Here is a 14,826-nt window from a genome sequence, read left to right on the forward strand (position 1 = left end):
ATGTATTAAAACACACAGGATATTAATATTAACAAAAAAAAGTTAATTTAAATTTATAGTGAAATAAATTTGTTACTTATTAATATTTAAAACCACAAAAAAAAATTCAAAGTGCTATGACTTTGTTGATGACTTCAGATATGTTGCATTTCCAATCCCTGTCTCCCAATTCCTAGGTTAAAGCTTTAAGTTTTGGACCAATTGCTTATATGTTGTTACCTATCACCTTGTCCCTGGAAGAACGTTGTTTTATTTCACTGTGTATTGTATATGGTATACGGATTGTATATGGTTCAAATGACAATACATTTTGTTTTTATTAACTTGATTTATAATTATTGTCGAACTGCTGGTTCCACATTCCGTAAACTAGAAAACCATCTCTCCAGTATCTCCAGTGGTGGAAAGCTCACAGACTGTTACAGAGCACTAACACCCGAGATTTCTTCCATGAGAAATAAAAGTCACATTATAGGAAGCCTTAACATATATATCAAATATTGTGTTAAATACAGTAACAGATATTAAATAAGATATGCCTTAGATTTAATAAATTGTTCATCATTCACCAAGTACCTGTGAATGTTACTATTAGCAAACTAATTTGCAAACCTAATCTGGTTTGCAGTAAGTGTCAGAAATGCTGTTCTAGACAGTTTATTAGGATAAAACAGAATTGAGAAATTGGTATATATGGATTTAGTAGAAATAAAGAGTCTATGACTTTAAAAATGTTTCATTCTCAATCTGTGACTGAGTTTTAATGGCTATACTTTAAAATGTTTAGACTCATAGCTTTTGTTATAAGAACAAAGGTACAGTACTTAACTAAAGTTTAAAGGTATAAGTGGTACATCTTACATCCAAAAGTACATCTTTGCTCTTTATAAATTTAGAAAAGCTGTCGAGTTAAATGCTGCATCAGTTGAGCTGCATGTGCACTATAGAGTGATCTAAGACTTGATCTATAAATATTGGCAAAAGTCACAAAAATGTTTTCACACAGTACAAGTATTTCATACCACATACACCCTTGCTCATACTCCACATGCTCCAACAAATGTCTAAGCTTTAATGTCAAATATATCTCTAGTCTCTTCATGCTGCAAAAATGCTGACAACTCAGCAAGTCTGAACAAGGACCTTTCACACATCATTACATAAATGTAACATTTAATTGGGCTGATATTTTACACTCGTGAATAACAACCCACTGGACCACAAATATTCAATTCGAGTCAATTCATTTTTATTTGTATAGCACTTTAAAAAACGGACGTGGTCATTAAGAACGAATAAGACTGAGATAAGAATGTTCTTTACAAGTGTAAGTTTGTCTCTAATGAGCAAGGTGCTGACAACTCTATGACATTGATTCCCAATAAATGATTTGAGTTTACGGTAAACTGTATCTATTATGTAAATTATTATTAACCGCATATAGTGTATTGTATGCTGTGTAAATTGTGTTCCATGCTGTTGACTTCTTGACTTAAAAGCTCTGACTTTTCCCCTCCCCTTCCTCTTCTACCTCAGTAAGAATACTAGAATAAATACTAAAGACAATATGTAATAAGAAAGCTAAAAATATTTGCTGTTTAGCTACCCTAAGATTAAAGCATATACAGCATACTAATATGCCTGGTAACATAATCCAGTTTAGTCTGATTGGATATTAAAACACAAGCTGGTGATTTTCCCAGCTGGAAACTACTACTGATCATCTACCATAAAAAAAACCCAACAACAAACAATACAAGGCAATTTAAAAAATGTATACATTTGATGGTCTACCAGGTTAACTAGCTCAGAGTATGTTTTCACATCTTTTAGCTGGTCATATTATGCTGAGAGTTTGTTCAGTGTTTATTGCTGCTTGAAGTACTGTTGTATGGCCAACCAGTAAGTTCTGGCTAAACCAGAGTTGTTACTGTCCACGTCTATGCCTAGAATTCATGCCATTACTCAAAATAAATGAATCTACGGTAGTTGACAGGCATATATCTATCATGTTTCACGCATGAGGTGGGATGATTTGGGTCATTAGCAGTTCCTTTTTCATCTTAACACTTCCTATTTTTATATTACACAGCTCATCTGTCCATAAGACATTGTCCCAGAGTCAAATTTTAAGACACAATAAAAACAACAATGACAATCAGGTGCTGAATAAACAATTACAAAATTACAAACTACCAACCACAGTTGGTCCAATATCAACTGAGCAAAATATAGCTCACTATTTTATATCTACTTTTTCCGTTCAATGACACTGAGTTAGAGCAATAATGGAAAAAATGAATTCTCTAATCTTAATAATTGGTCGGAACATGTTGATTCATTTTCTATAACGGCAGCTCTGACTGCAAAGAAAATTGAAAATTTTATATGAATGCACTAGTTTAATATATTTTTGATTCTTTTTTAACAACCTTCACAGGCACACACTGGACATAATCTCAGACCAATACGTTTCTAATCATTGGTATGGTGCTGCTTTCTGTAAGGAGACTTTATTTTACATTCTCTGTATTCTCTAGTGTCTTTGTACCATGAGAGTTGTCAGAAGGTTTTTCACATTGGGAGAGTTCTCAGGCATGAGGACTTTGTGCTTTGCAGTTTCTCAGTAACAAGACAAGCAAAGGGACTGTATATAACCTAACGATAACAGTAACTAACCTGTCTCATAGACAGTCCACACCATTATATGTATTTTGTCTCATCTTTCTCTCTTTTTTTTCTCTCCAATATAAAATACAAACAGTACACTGTATATAATTAAAACTGGATGACCTAGCTGACACTTTGCCCTCCACTGTTGTAGTGTTTATTGTTTATTTCTTTGTCTAAAAGGAATGACTTTTAAAAAAATTCTCTGAACTTATGAACTATTACAAGATTGCAATGTTGTCTTAGTGAGATGTTGATATCTAGATTCTTTTTGACGTTTGTATGCTCTCATAGTGCAAATAAAGTTGAATATACTAATAAAAAAGTAAACAGATTTTCAGAAAAATATTTGTTTCATTTATATTTATTTATTATTATATATTATTCTGTACTGTATTACATAATTCCTTATTTTATTACTTTAAATATGCACATCTTACTCTTGCAATTAATTTTGGTGAGAATATTTAAGGATGATATTTAATAATAGACAATTTAATTGTGACATTCAATGTAATATAAGGACATCGTCAGTGAAATAATAGAAAGGAACAAAAACAGTAAGTGATAAAAAATGAGTATTCTTCTCAAGTCTTAGCCCCTTCCTTAAAGTAATGACGTATTTTGAGAAGTCTTGATGAATAATGCATCTATTATGGCAATACCTCTGTTGATTAATGTATTAATGATGGCTGCAATATGGCAAACTATAGATTTTTACAGAGGCAGAAATGATCATTATTTCATGTAAAATTTGGGAAAAAAGTGATCGTCTTCTCAAGGTTTGATATGGTATGCATGCTTTGACGCTTTTCTGCTCAGCCCTGTTGTAGTTACCATAACTTTCCTGTCAACTTAATTCTGTTTCATTCTCTGTAATGGCTGTTGTGCATGAAAATTCGAGTGAATTGCCATTCTCTGAAAGACTGTCCACATGTTATTTAATCTGCTGGCAGTTATTTGTAAAGTGTTGGCACAGATAAAATCAGAGCATCCCCTAATAATTTCAAAAACTACCAATTCAATCATCATCAATCAAACAACTGAGACCTAAGTCAGAAAATCACAGCGTGAGCCACAGTCAGATTTCTGTCCTATTCTGCTGATTGTGAATTCTTAAGCAAGATAAGACATATCTGTTCAGGACCTGACAGAGAGGCTCTTAAAAATCGGAGCTGAAAAACTGCCGATGCTGACTGTCCTTGGCAGGAGTTTAAATGTGCAGTAGTAGTATTAGCCCAAAGGTTGGTTAAGCATGTCCTGCAGTGACCCCTTTCTCATAATTCCTAGCTTTTCTTACATTCCTCAGTGAAACAAAGGAAGTAAAAAGGGGATTAAAATACAGCCTTCACTTTACTTGTACTACATATTGGCATAAGAGGCGGATATTGTAGAGAAACATCAATAGGGTACATCAATGAATCTTATTTGCTGTTGCTGTACTTTTGCAAATACATTTACATTTAATCTGTCATTGATTGGATCGAATTGATATATCATATAGTCTGTATATTGTGCTCTTATTTAATCTGTATTATCTGTATTGTCTCATATTGTCTGTTTTGTCTTGTATAGTCTAAACTAAATGTATAGTGTTATTTATGTCTGTACTTTTGAGAGTCACCAACAGCTGGAAACAAATTCCTTGAGTGTGTCAACAGACTTGGCCATTAAATCTGATTCTGATACTGATTCTGATCATTTAGAGGTTATCTGTAAGGTACCTTTTTCTAACAGTTTTAATAGTGTAAGAAGGGCATCCCTTTTTTTGGCAGTCCTTCTGTCCCAATGGCTCACACCCAAAAAGGACAGGTGTTTCTATACTTATCCAGATGGCATCACTACTGACTACAAAGCCTTGAAATCAGAAGGACAAGTCAGGTTTGGTTCAAGACTGTTCTTTTAAGTTTCGAGGTACACATACTTTACCATACTCATTTACCATGATATTGCAGAAAGCACAGACAAGTATCTATACAAGGGTGACCTTGGTAGATTATTTTTAAATTTTGACAATTTGATTTCCCAAATATATATTTTTTTTCAGTGTAAGTACAGTGAAATCACTGAAGTTCTTTTTTGTTGGCTTTTTCTAAATTCAGACCCACATGGTCCTTAGAGGAAAAACACTTGGAGGGGACTGTGTGGAATCAGCAGTATAGGTAATATCTTAATTTTTTACCTGCTTTAATTAATTTATATATATATATATATATATATATATATATATATATATATATATATATATATATATATATATATATATATATATACTGTTATATAGATAGATAGATAGATAGATAGATAGATAGATAGATAGATAGATAGATAGATAGATAGATAGATAGATAGATACATAGATACATACACACATATAAAAGGCTCTGCTTTTTATGTAAGACATTTCTGCATTGCTGAGCAAAAATAAAAATGCTATTCCATGTGCACGATGATGTGCATAATGACAAATGAATGACATTTGTCTCAACCCAGGAAATGCTAAGAAAAAAAGCCATTACTTGTGGCATTTTTACTCTGCTGATTTTGTATGGCTGAACCTATTCCCTGGGTAATGGTTAGATTGCTATTATAGAAAAGCTACACCTCATATGCCATTGATTTGTGTATTTAATTATAGATCAATGTTTGTATGTATGTATGTATGTATGTATGTATGTATGTATGTATGTATCTATCTATCTATCTATCTATCTATCTATCTATCTATCTATCTATCTATCTATCTATCTATCTATCTATCTATCTATCTATGTAGTAAAAACTCTGAGTTTCTGTGTTTGTTAAGTCTACAAGCTGGATTAGTGTATACACTTTAACCTTAGGGTAGCTAAACAGCAAAAGTATTTAGCTTTTTTATTACATATTTTCTGTAGTCTTTATTCTAGTATTCTTACTAAGGTCAAAAAAATGGGGAGGGGAAAAGTCAGAGCTTTTAAAGCCAACCTAGTTCCATGAGACTTTAGAGGCTACACACAGGGATATTCTTGACTTGTGACTGCTGCAGCAAAAGAATTAGCATTGAAATAATGAAATGCTGTTTATGTTTTGGTAAACCTTAATCCAATTAAATTTCAGAATCACATAACGTATTGTGATTCGTCACTCTGAGGCCCCCTAGAAGGCATCCAAACATGTCGGCATTTTCACGTGCTTTAATAGGATGGTCAGAGAGCGGACCTACTGCAAACCGCATCTGTAGCAAACTGCACAAGCTCAAATATATCCGTGTGCATTTAACAGTTGTTCTTTATTCCACAATGGCTGACAGAGGACAAGAAACTGATTTGGTTGCAGATACACTTACAAGGACATTTACAAGACAAACTGTTTATTTTATGAGGTTAACATTGATGCTTCTGCTAAAGATGATGTATGTGGGTGTCGGAGCTGTGGCTGCAGTGAAAGAAGACTTGTTCAATTGTGTTCATTGGGTTTCTTGCTTTAGTAATGGCATTTATTTTCAGTCTTGCTAAATAAGAATGTGATGCAAGAATACCAGCATCACACAAATATCTGTCTGTGATGCAGCATTTTGTTATACTATGTTTTTGGTTATTTATGGTTTCTAAGCTGTGGTGTTATAATAGTTTTAAGAGATGGATTGGTTCAGGTGGGACACCATTAAAGGTCTAAATCTGAACTGCATGGCCTCATTAACACAAAGAGAGTTCAGAGAAAACACTTCCTAAGTAATGCAAAATGGGAAGCAATGCTGGCAATTTCCAATATTAGGCCAATAATTTTTTCTGAATCACTTTTTTTTTTTTTTGACAATCACTGGCTCAACACTGGCACTTTTCATAACAACCCTGCAATGTTTGGTCAATATTGGGCCAACATTGATTAAGAATCCAATTTTTTTATATAACAAACTGGCCAACTTTGGTACATTGGATCCTTGTTGGCAAAGCAACAGTTTCCATAACAAACAAAGTCAAATTTGTTCCAGTTCACTTCCATAATAGTTAAGATTTTATTCACCGGTAACATAAATAACATAAAATAAAGTAAAGTAGCTATGTTAGCACTCAGGTTACATGCTTTTATATATATATATATATATATATATATATATATATATATATATATATATATATATATATATATATATATATATTTCTGGTATCAGTATTTACTTCACTACTTATTTTCACTTTTAAGAAACTTTAAAGAAGCACTCTCTACTTCTTACAACTTTTTAAGTAATTTTTTTAGTTACTTATGTGTTTTTAGCGAATGCTTGGGCATTTGTATACCACTTAATATTTTTTCCTTTTTTTTAAATCAAGCCTGTTAGCTTGCTCTCGTTTCTTCGTTCCATTCTCTTTTATAGCATTTGTCTACTACAACAGTTAACTTATATTCAAATCTGATTTACTGCAGGTCTTCTATGTTCAAATGATTGTTTTTAGTGTTTGTATATCATTTAATTATTATACAGTAGATGCTTAAATCTTCACAACTCAACAAAATGTCTGTCTTTTTTTAATAGAAATTGTCAAAACAATGTTGTATTGTATTTTATATAGATTATTTTAAGCATGGTTGCCAACTTGCCATTTGCAATTACCATAAAAATAAATACTGCTAACTGTATTTGCATACTCAAATGCTGTATTTTTTATTTATTTTTATTTTTTTTATTTATTGAAACAACCCAGCATGAGTTAATTTTTTGAAGGAAAAAAATCCCCCATGCACTCCTCAACAAGCAGCCACTATAAGATAGTTAATCTCAAAATGTTAATGTTAATCTCAAAATGTGGCTTTAGCATTTTCTTAAGCACACTTTTATAATAAATACCCTGAATTTGGGTTTTACATAGTTATAAGCAATATATCTAATAAAAAAAAAACCACTTAGTTTTTTTTTATCCGATGAATCGATTAATCAAAGAAACAAACAAACAAAAAACAAAACACCCCCAAACAAACAAACAAACAAATGTCCAGAATAGAATACCCCAATTCACAAATTACCATATAAAACACATAATATTCGCAATTTACCTTAAATAAAACAAATATTACAGCATGTGTGTACGTGTGCATGTGTGTGTGTGTGTGTGCATGTGAAAGACTAATGCTAGATGATAGGTTTGCACTGCAATTCCATTGGAACAATATGAAGAACCCAGCAGGGACTTATTCGCATTCTGTGCTGATAGTTTAGATGATTAAGAACCAATCCAGCTGTGGCACAGCTGAGATGGCAGACACTCTTCTTCTGCCTTTCCGAAATCTCAGGAGTAATCACCAATTGCATTAGATATCCAATGTATGTGAAAGTAGAAAAAGGACAAAGTACACTCTCCATCTAATTGTACTATTCTCTCTAGTTCTTTGTGGTTAGCTTGAAAACATGATTAGATTGTGAAATTGGCCTGTTCAGGTTGAGAACAAAGATCTCCATAGACAAATTCACTCAAATCTACCTTTTGTGGTTTCTGAGTGTCGGATTCAGCAGGAGCTAATGTGCAGTAATGGAGAAAAGGATCGCAAAAGGTATGTTCAGTAAAATGGAAGAGTAGAGGCACAAGGAGATATAAGTGAGCATATCAGAGCCTGGATTATTAACATAAGAACAGGATAGCTTGAATCTTATTTATGTAGAGCAGCAGTCCCCAAACGTTTTTGCGCCATGGACCGGTTTAATGTCAGACAATATTTTCACGGACCGGCCTAAGGTGTGGCGGATAAATACAACAAAATAAAATCGGCATAAAAACTGGTATTTTCTAAATATAATAATAAATGTGAATCCATGGTGTTGTTTTTTGTTCATTTTGCTGTAATGTATTATGTGTTGGTGGCCGGAGCAGCCCCTTTAAGAAGGTAGCGGATAGAGGTAAGACGTGACCAAGGCAAACATCTTGACATGCATCAAGAGTGAGTCAAATTTTCCAAAATAAAACATCGTTCAGAATCAGATAAAAAATAAAATGGAAATAATGTAAGTTATTATGTATTCTTTCTGTGCGGCCTGGTACCAATTGGCCCACGGACCGGTGCCGGTCCGCATCCAGGGGGTTGGGGACCACTGATGTAGAGTACACAAACTGAATAACATCTGTGCTGCTATTAGCTGGCCTAAATGACACTCGGCTATTTATTAACATATACGATATTGTTACCGATCAGTTTGGTCAAGTGAATTTCAAGTCCAGGAAGAATGCTCTATATTTTTAGTTAGTTAGTTTATTTGGTTATTTAGTTGTATTGTATTTTCTGGACTAGACTTTTTAGTTGCAATTTCAGTTTTTTTTTACAGTAAATAAAAAGACCAATAATAGACCTTACATTTGAGTAAATATTAAACATAATTTATTTTTATAATGGTGGCCAATCTATAAGAATTCTTCACAATTCCTATATTTTCTATGACTTATATATGTAATTTACAAAAAGTAAAAATTTGTTATAATTAAGCTAAACCAATGTTAATTTTAGGAATATAGATAATAATTAATAAACTTTCATTCACATAGCAAATTTGATTTGTAAAGATTCTTAATTTGTCATGATTCCAGTCTATGATTATTAGTAAAATTATTAATTACAGTTACATACATACAACAGAATAATAGTTGTTAGTTTTGACCAGAAAATATGGTTTATTTATTATTAATCATTTCATAAATCATATCATAAATAATGTATCATATTATGTAAAAGTGTAACATCATTTCTTATTAAAATGGTTGTATTATTTTGCTCCAAGTTTACAGAACACTAGATAATAATATGTTCTGTCATCTGTCTAGTATCTTATTAACAATATATCTGCAGTGCAGAAAGAAATGTTGGAAATTTCCCACTGAAATGCCACATAAAGAAACTGAGATGTTTGGCATGTATTATTCATAAACTCTTGACTTAGCATCAATTCAAATCAATTTTCACCACCAGACAAGAAATACAGAATGATGTGTTATCCTGGAAGAAAAAGGCATCAGACAAAAGCCAGTAACATTTTTTAGTTATAAGGATGTAACAACAGGTAAAAAAATATGTTTGAAGCTTCATTATAAATCCATTCAAAGGTTATCTAAAAGAAAAAAAAGTAAGCTATTCGAATGCCTTCTAGGAGGTCAGAGTGCAGATTTATTACACATAAGATTTACAAGTCCGCCATTAAATTCTGCCTGTAACGAGTGAAACTGAATAGACAGACATTGATTGATTAGGTCTTGGCCAGGATTTTTCAGTAAGATGTAATTACCTGTCTGCAGTGATAAGATTGTGAATGTAACACCTTAATCTTGTTTTACTGGCAGAAACTACTAATCACCTCCTCCTCTGCATCACTGCTACCTTTAGTCTTACTTACATACTCTGTAGTTGTAGCTAATAGACCACCAAGTTTTTCACACACCAACTGATAATGATAATTCCACAAATTCATATAGTTATGGAAACATTAATCACAGTGTAAAGCATATAGTTACATTTTCTTAAATAAATGAATACACTAAATAAGCAAAAGCATTAGAACATCTGACCTTTCTTTACCAAACTGTTACCATAAGGTTGGTGGTACAAAATTGCTTATAATGTCTTTGGATGCAACAAAATTAATTTTCTTTTCATCTGAACTAGGAGATCCAAACCAATTCCAGCATGACAATTGCCCTGTGCACAAAGCATGCTCCGGGAAGATATGCTTTACAAGAGTTAAAGGGGAAGATCTTGGGTGGCCTGCTCTAAAGTTCTGACCTACTGAGCACCTTTCACCTTGGGATGAATTGACTGCACCCCAGGCCTCCTCAACCCTACATCAGTGCCTGACTTTACTTACACACTTGGGTGAATGAGCAGAAATCTCCAGAACCACACTCCAAAATCTAGTGGAACATCTCCCCAGAAATATGGAGGTAATTATAACAGCAAATGGAGGTTAAATGTGGAACACATACATGGTCAGCTGTCCACAAACCTTTGTCCATATAATGTAATATTAAACATTTATTCTTGAGGACAAGTAAATTTCTGTTATCACTTTCAAGTGTTTGATGTATTTACCACATATTTCCTTTCTTGGAGTGTAATGCAGATCAAAATTCTATGATTGTGGTTTTTATTTGTGTTTTTATCATGTGATTGTCTAAAGAAGTGTTTTTTGTTGTGAATTTGAGTCATGTCTCCACCGCTGTTATGTGAATGGATTACATCAGTTTTTTTTATAAAGTCTTACAGTGCATTTTGTTATTATCTGCTGTGCTGTGTCTGTGTTATAACTTAACTTTGTTTCTCATTGTTCTTCTATTCTATTTTTTGCTACTGATTACTTTACGTCTCATACACACCACAGTGTGTTATATACAACAGGTTTACTGGCAGCGCTATTTTGTATTTTGTGTATTTGTCTTACACTGTTCTGTATTGTCTTGCAGTGTCTTGTGTTGTCTTTGCACTGTTTGCACCAGGTTACACACGATGCACTTTATGTGGTGAGGACACATACTAGTCTTTGGCCCTGTGTTTTCTGTGATCGCTGTTGTATGTAGCACCAGGGTTCAGGAGGAACGTTGTTTCATTTCACTGTGTAATGCGTCAGCTATATATGGTTGAAATTACAATAAAAGCTTCTTGACTTCTTGACTTGACTATTACTTCCTGCTTGGAACCTCACTTTTCTTTTTTGAGTATGGATAATCCTTATCTATACTTGCGCTCTGAGCTCTGCATGGGCTTCAATGATTATTGGATTTGCCTAATAAATTCAACACCGGGGATATCTACTTTCTTCCAGCTTCTTAACGCCTGGTAAGACAAAATAATGCAGCTTGACATCTTATAGCAAAACTGTAATATATTTAGTCCTGAAGACTCTCCCATGGCAGAAAACATTTTGGCTGCTACAAAACCCTGATAATAAAAGCATCCATGAATGTTAAATAAACTGTCCTTGCAAAAAGCTTCATCATATCAACAATTAAACGTTTTTCTGAATTAAATACAAATCATTTTTATTTATTATTAGGCTTAAACTATGTGGACCCTGGAGAAGAAGCATTAATTCAGAAACCATAATATGTAAGAATTTTCATACAAACCTCTGATTTGAATTACAGTCAGCACTACTGCCAGAGCTGCTGTTATGGAAAATTCCTCAACACCCTTGAACCAGTGGGATTTAAGACTTTGAGAAGTCAAACAGAAGTCATGAGAGAAGCTGCAGAAAGATAGCCATTTCGTAACCCCAGAAGGAACATTACAAGCTGCATTTCATCATCTCTGCCTTCTGTGACTCAGATGCACCTGTTGGTTAAAGAGCAATACAAAAGCATACAATTCGGTTATCCAGTCTTTACCAGGTTATTTTATTTTTGTATTTTAGAGTGGTTAAAGTGCATCAGTGCTTTAACACCACCGTATGTGTAGTCAGCAGTGATCATGACTCATTTCCTTGGAATATAAGTCGACGAGGCAGTCAGAGAAAGCTTCCCTGGCTGTAATGAAAGATGAAAGGCACAAAAGTAGATAATTTGGCCTCAAATAGACTCCACAAATAACAAACAGATTTATAAACTTTTCTATAATAACGATCAAACAGCTTGTTAGCACTTTTAACAAACAGGGTATAACAAATATAAATGAGCATCCTTTTCTCTTCATCTCTGCTTTGCCAGGTTGTGTTGAACAGATGAAGACAGCTGCACTGAGAAATTAAACCTGCATAGAGCATTAAATCTGCCATCGCCCATTCGTAACCCCATCATTCAATTTTAAAGCTTCTGCAGGAAAAGAGGCGGGAGAAGGAAAATTGATCATATTGTAGGTTCATGAAATGTACCCAAAAATCCAATTACAGCCATCTGTCAAACAGAGAATGTTCAGTCAGTCTGCTGTGAATGCTATATGATGTAACTCGGGAGAAACCCTGTTTATGGGTGGGATATTTAATTAACACCTACAGCAAATAGTATGGTTGTCTTCCCCTTATACTCCATCACCAAGCACCACTACCTCTTTCCAGACCGATCTGAGAGCAATCACGATATAAGGAGTGTGTGTATATGTGTGTGTGTGTGTGTGTGTGTGTGTGTGTGTGTGTGTGTGTGTGTGTATATATATATATGTGTGTGTGTGTGTGTTTGTATGTTTAGTCTAAAGTCAGACTTGTAAGTCCTTTCTCTCCAAAAGGCTTAGTTTTGGTCAGCACTGATTAATGTAGACCTCTGAGCTCCAGCTTCACCTCCCACTGTGCGTTTGAAGACAAATGGTGCATCTTCAAAAGGGCCAGAGTTCACAGTGAAATTTAGACTGTATTCAGGTCGAGCTGAGATCACACTCGGTGATACCTTTAAAATGCGCAGACCAACCACTATCTCTGCATTTAGCACTTCTGAGGATGCACATCAATACCAAGTGAGGCGGAAAGGACAGTGCATACATATGCAAACTAACTAGGTTGATGAAATACAAAAGTGACATTCAAGAGGTAAAAGTTGCTAAATGTGACTCCAGGAGGACACATTTGTATTTTTCTCAGCATAGGAAACAAGGTCACTGTGGTGCAGTAGCATTTCTGTTCACTATAGTGGAAACTGTTCACTATAAAACAAGATGGTCACAAAGTCATACATTACATCCATATAGACTTTCAAAAATCTAACAGCAGGAGACACTTCCCAGTCTACATCAATGGAACTGAAGTAGAGAGTGTCTCCAGCTTTAGGTTTTCTATAAATATATATATTGCTAAACTAAGGAGGAGAAGGAGAGGAGGAAGACATCTACAGAGATCAGGGAAAAGAGAAGTGTAGGAGGGTGGAGGTTCGGGTTGGTACTTTAAATGTTGGTACTATGACTGGTAAAGGGAGAAAGGTAGCTGATATAATAGAGAGGAGAAATGTAAATATGTTGTGTGTTCAGGAGACTAAGTGGAATATGAGTAAGGCCAGGAACATTGGAAGTGGGTTTAAACTGTTCTTTCACGGTATGGATGAAAAGAGAAATGGTGTACGGGTGATCCTGAAGGAAGAGTTTAGTAAGAGTGTAGTGGAGGCGACTTTAATGGGCATGTAGGTAAAGGGAACAAAGGTGATGAGGAGGTGATGGGGTAGGTGTGGCTTTAAGGAGAGGAATTTGAAGGGCAGATGGTGGTAGATTTTGCTAAAAGGATGGAAATGGCAGTGGTGAATACGTATTTTAAGAAGGAGGAGGATCATAGGTTGACATATAAGAGTGGAGGAAGGTGCACACAGGTGGACTATGTTATATGTAGGAGATGCAACCTGAAGGAGATTGGAGACTGTAAGGTGTTGGCAGGGGACAGTGTAGCTAGACAGCATTGGATGGTGGTCTGTAGGATGGAGGATGTAGGATGTTTTGGAGGTGAAGAAGAAGAGGAAGAGAGTGAAGACTGAAAGAAGAATACGATAGTGGAACCCGAAGGAGGACTTGGGCAGAAGTGTTAAGGGAGACAGCTAGAAAGGTACTTGGTGTGACATCTGGAAATAGAAAGGAAGACAAAGAGACATGGTGGTGGAATAAGGAAGTGCAGGAGAGCATAAGGAGAAAGAGGTTGGCAAAACAGAATTGGGATTGACAGAGTGATGAGAAACATAGGCAGGAGTACAAGGAGATGCAGCAGCAGGTAAAGAGAAATGTGGCAAAAGCCAAGGAAAAGGCATACGAGGAGCTGTATGAGAAGTTGGACAATAAGGAAGTAGAAAAGGATTTATACCGATTGGCCAGGCAGAGGGACCGAGCTGGGAAGGATGTTCTGCAAGTTAGAGCAATAAAGGATGGAGATAGAGATGTGTTGACAGTCTTGTGTTGACTATGTGTTGACTATTGAGGAGAGTGTGTTGAGAAAGTGGAAGGAATGTTTTCAGTAGCTGATGAATGAGGAAAATGAGATAGAGAAGGTTGGATGATGTGGAGATGGTGAAGCAGCAATTATTAGTATGAAGAGTGGAAAGTCAGTTGGACCAGATGACATACCGGTAGAAGCATGGAGATGTTTAGGAGAGATGGCAGTGGAATTTTTAACCAAATTTGGTGTGCTGGTACCAGTTTTTAAGAATAAGGGAGATGTGCAGACCTGCAGTAACTACAGGAGAATTAAGGTTGATCAGTCACACCATGAAGTTATGGGAAAGAGTAGTGGAAGCCAGGCTGAGAGAA

At 34.8% G+C, this 14,826-nt stretch overlaps 1 protein-coding gene across 2 annotated transcripts in view; it reads right to left on the bottom strand.

Moving 5' to 3' along the window:
• Positions 1-14,826, bottom strand: part of kcng4a (potassium voltage-gated channel, subfamily G, member 4a) — a 51,421-nt gene that overhangs the window by 10,614 nt on the left and 25,981 nt on the right. The window contains exon 4 of one of the 2 annotated variants that reach the window (XR_006927698.1): positions 11,748-12,143. Coding sequence is in view for 1 of the 2 variants with exons in the window: in XM_046864797.1 (XP_046720753.1) it covers positions 12,093-12,143 (51 nt within the window). In the remaining variant the exon portion in view is untranslated. Of the gene's footprint in view, positions 1-11,588; positions 12,144-14,826 lie in introns of those variants that run through there. The other variant, XM_046864797.1, reaches the window with a different exon arrangement.

The sequence above is a fragment of the Silurus meridionalis genome, chromosome 13 (genome assembly GCF_014805685.1).
Source record: "Silurus meridionalis isolate SWU-2019-XX chromosome 13, ASM1480568v1, whole genome shotgun sequence".
Classification (NCBI taxonomy): domain Eukaryota; kingdom Metazoa; phylum Chordata; class Actinopteri; order Siluriformes; family Siluridae; genus Silurus; species Silurus meridionalis.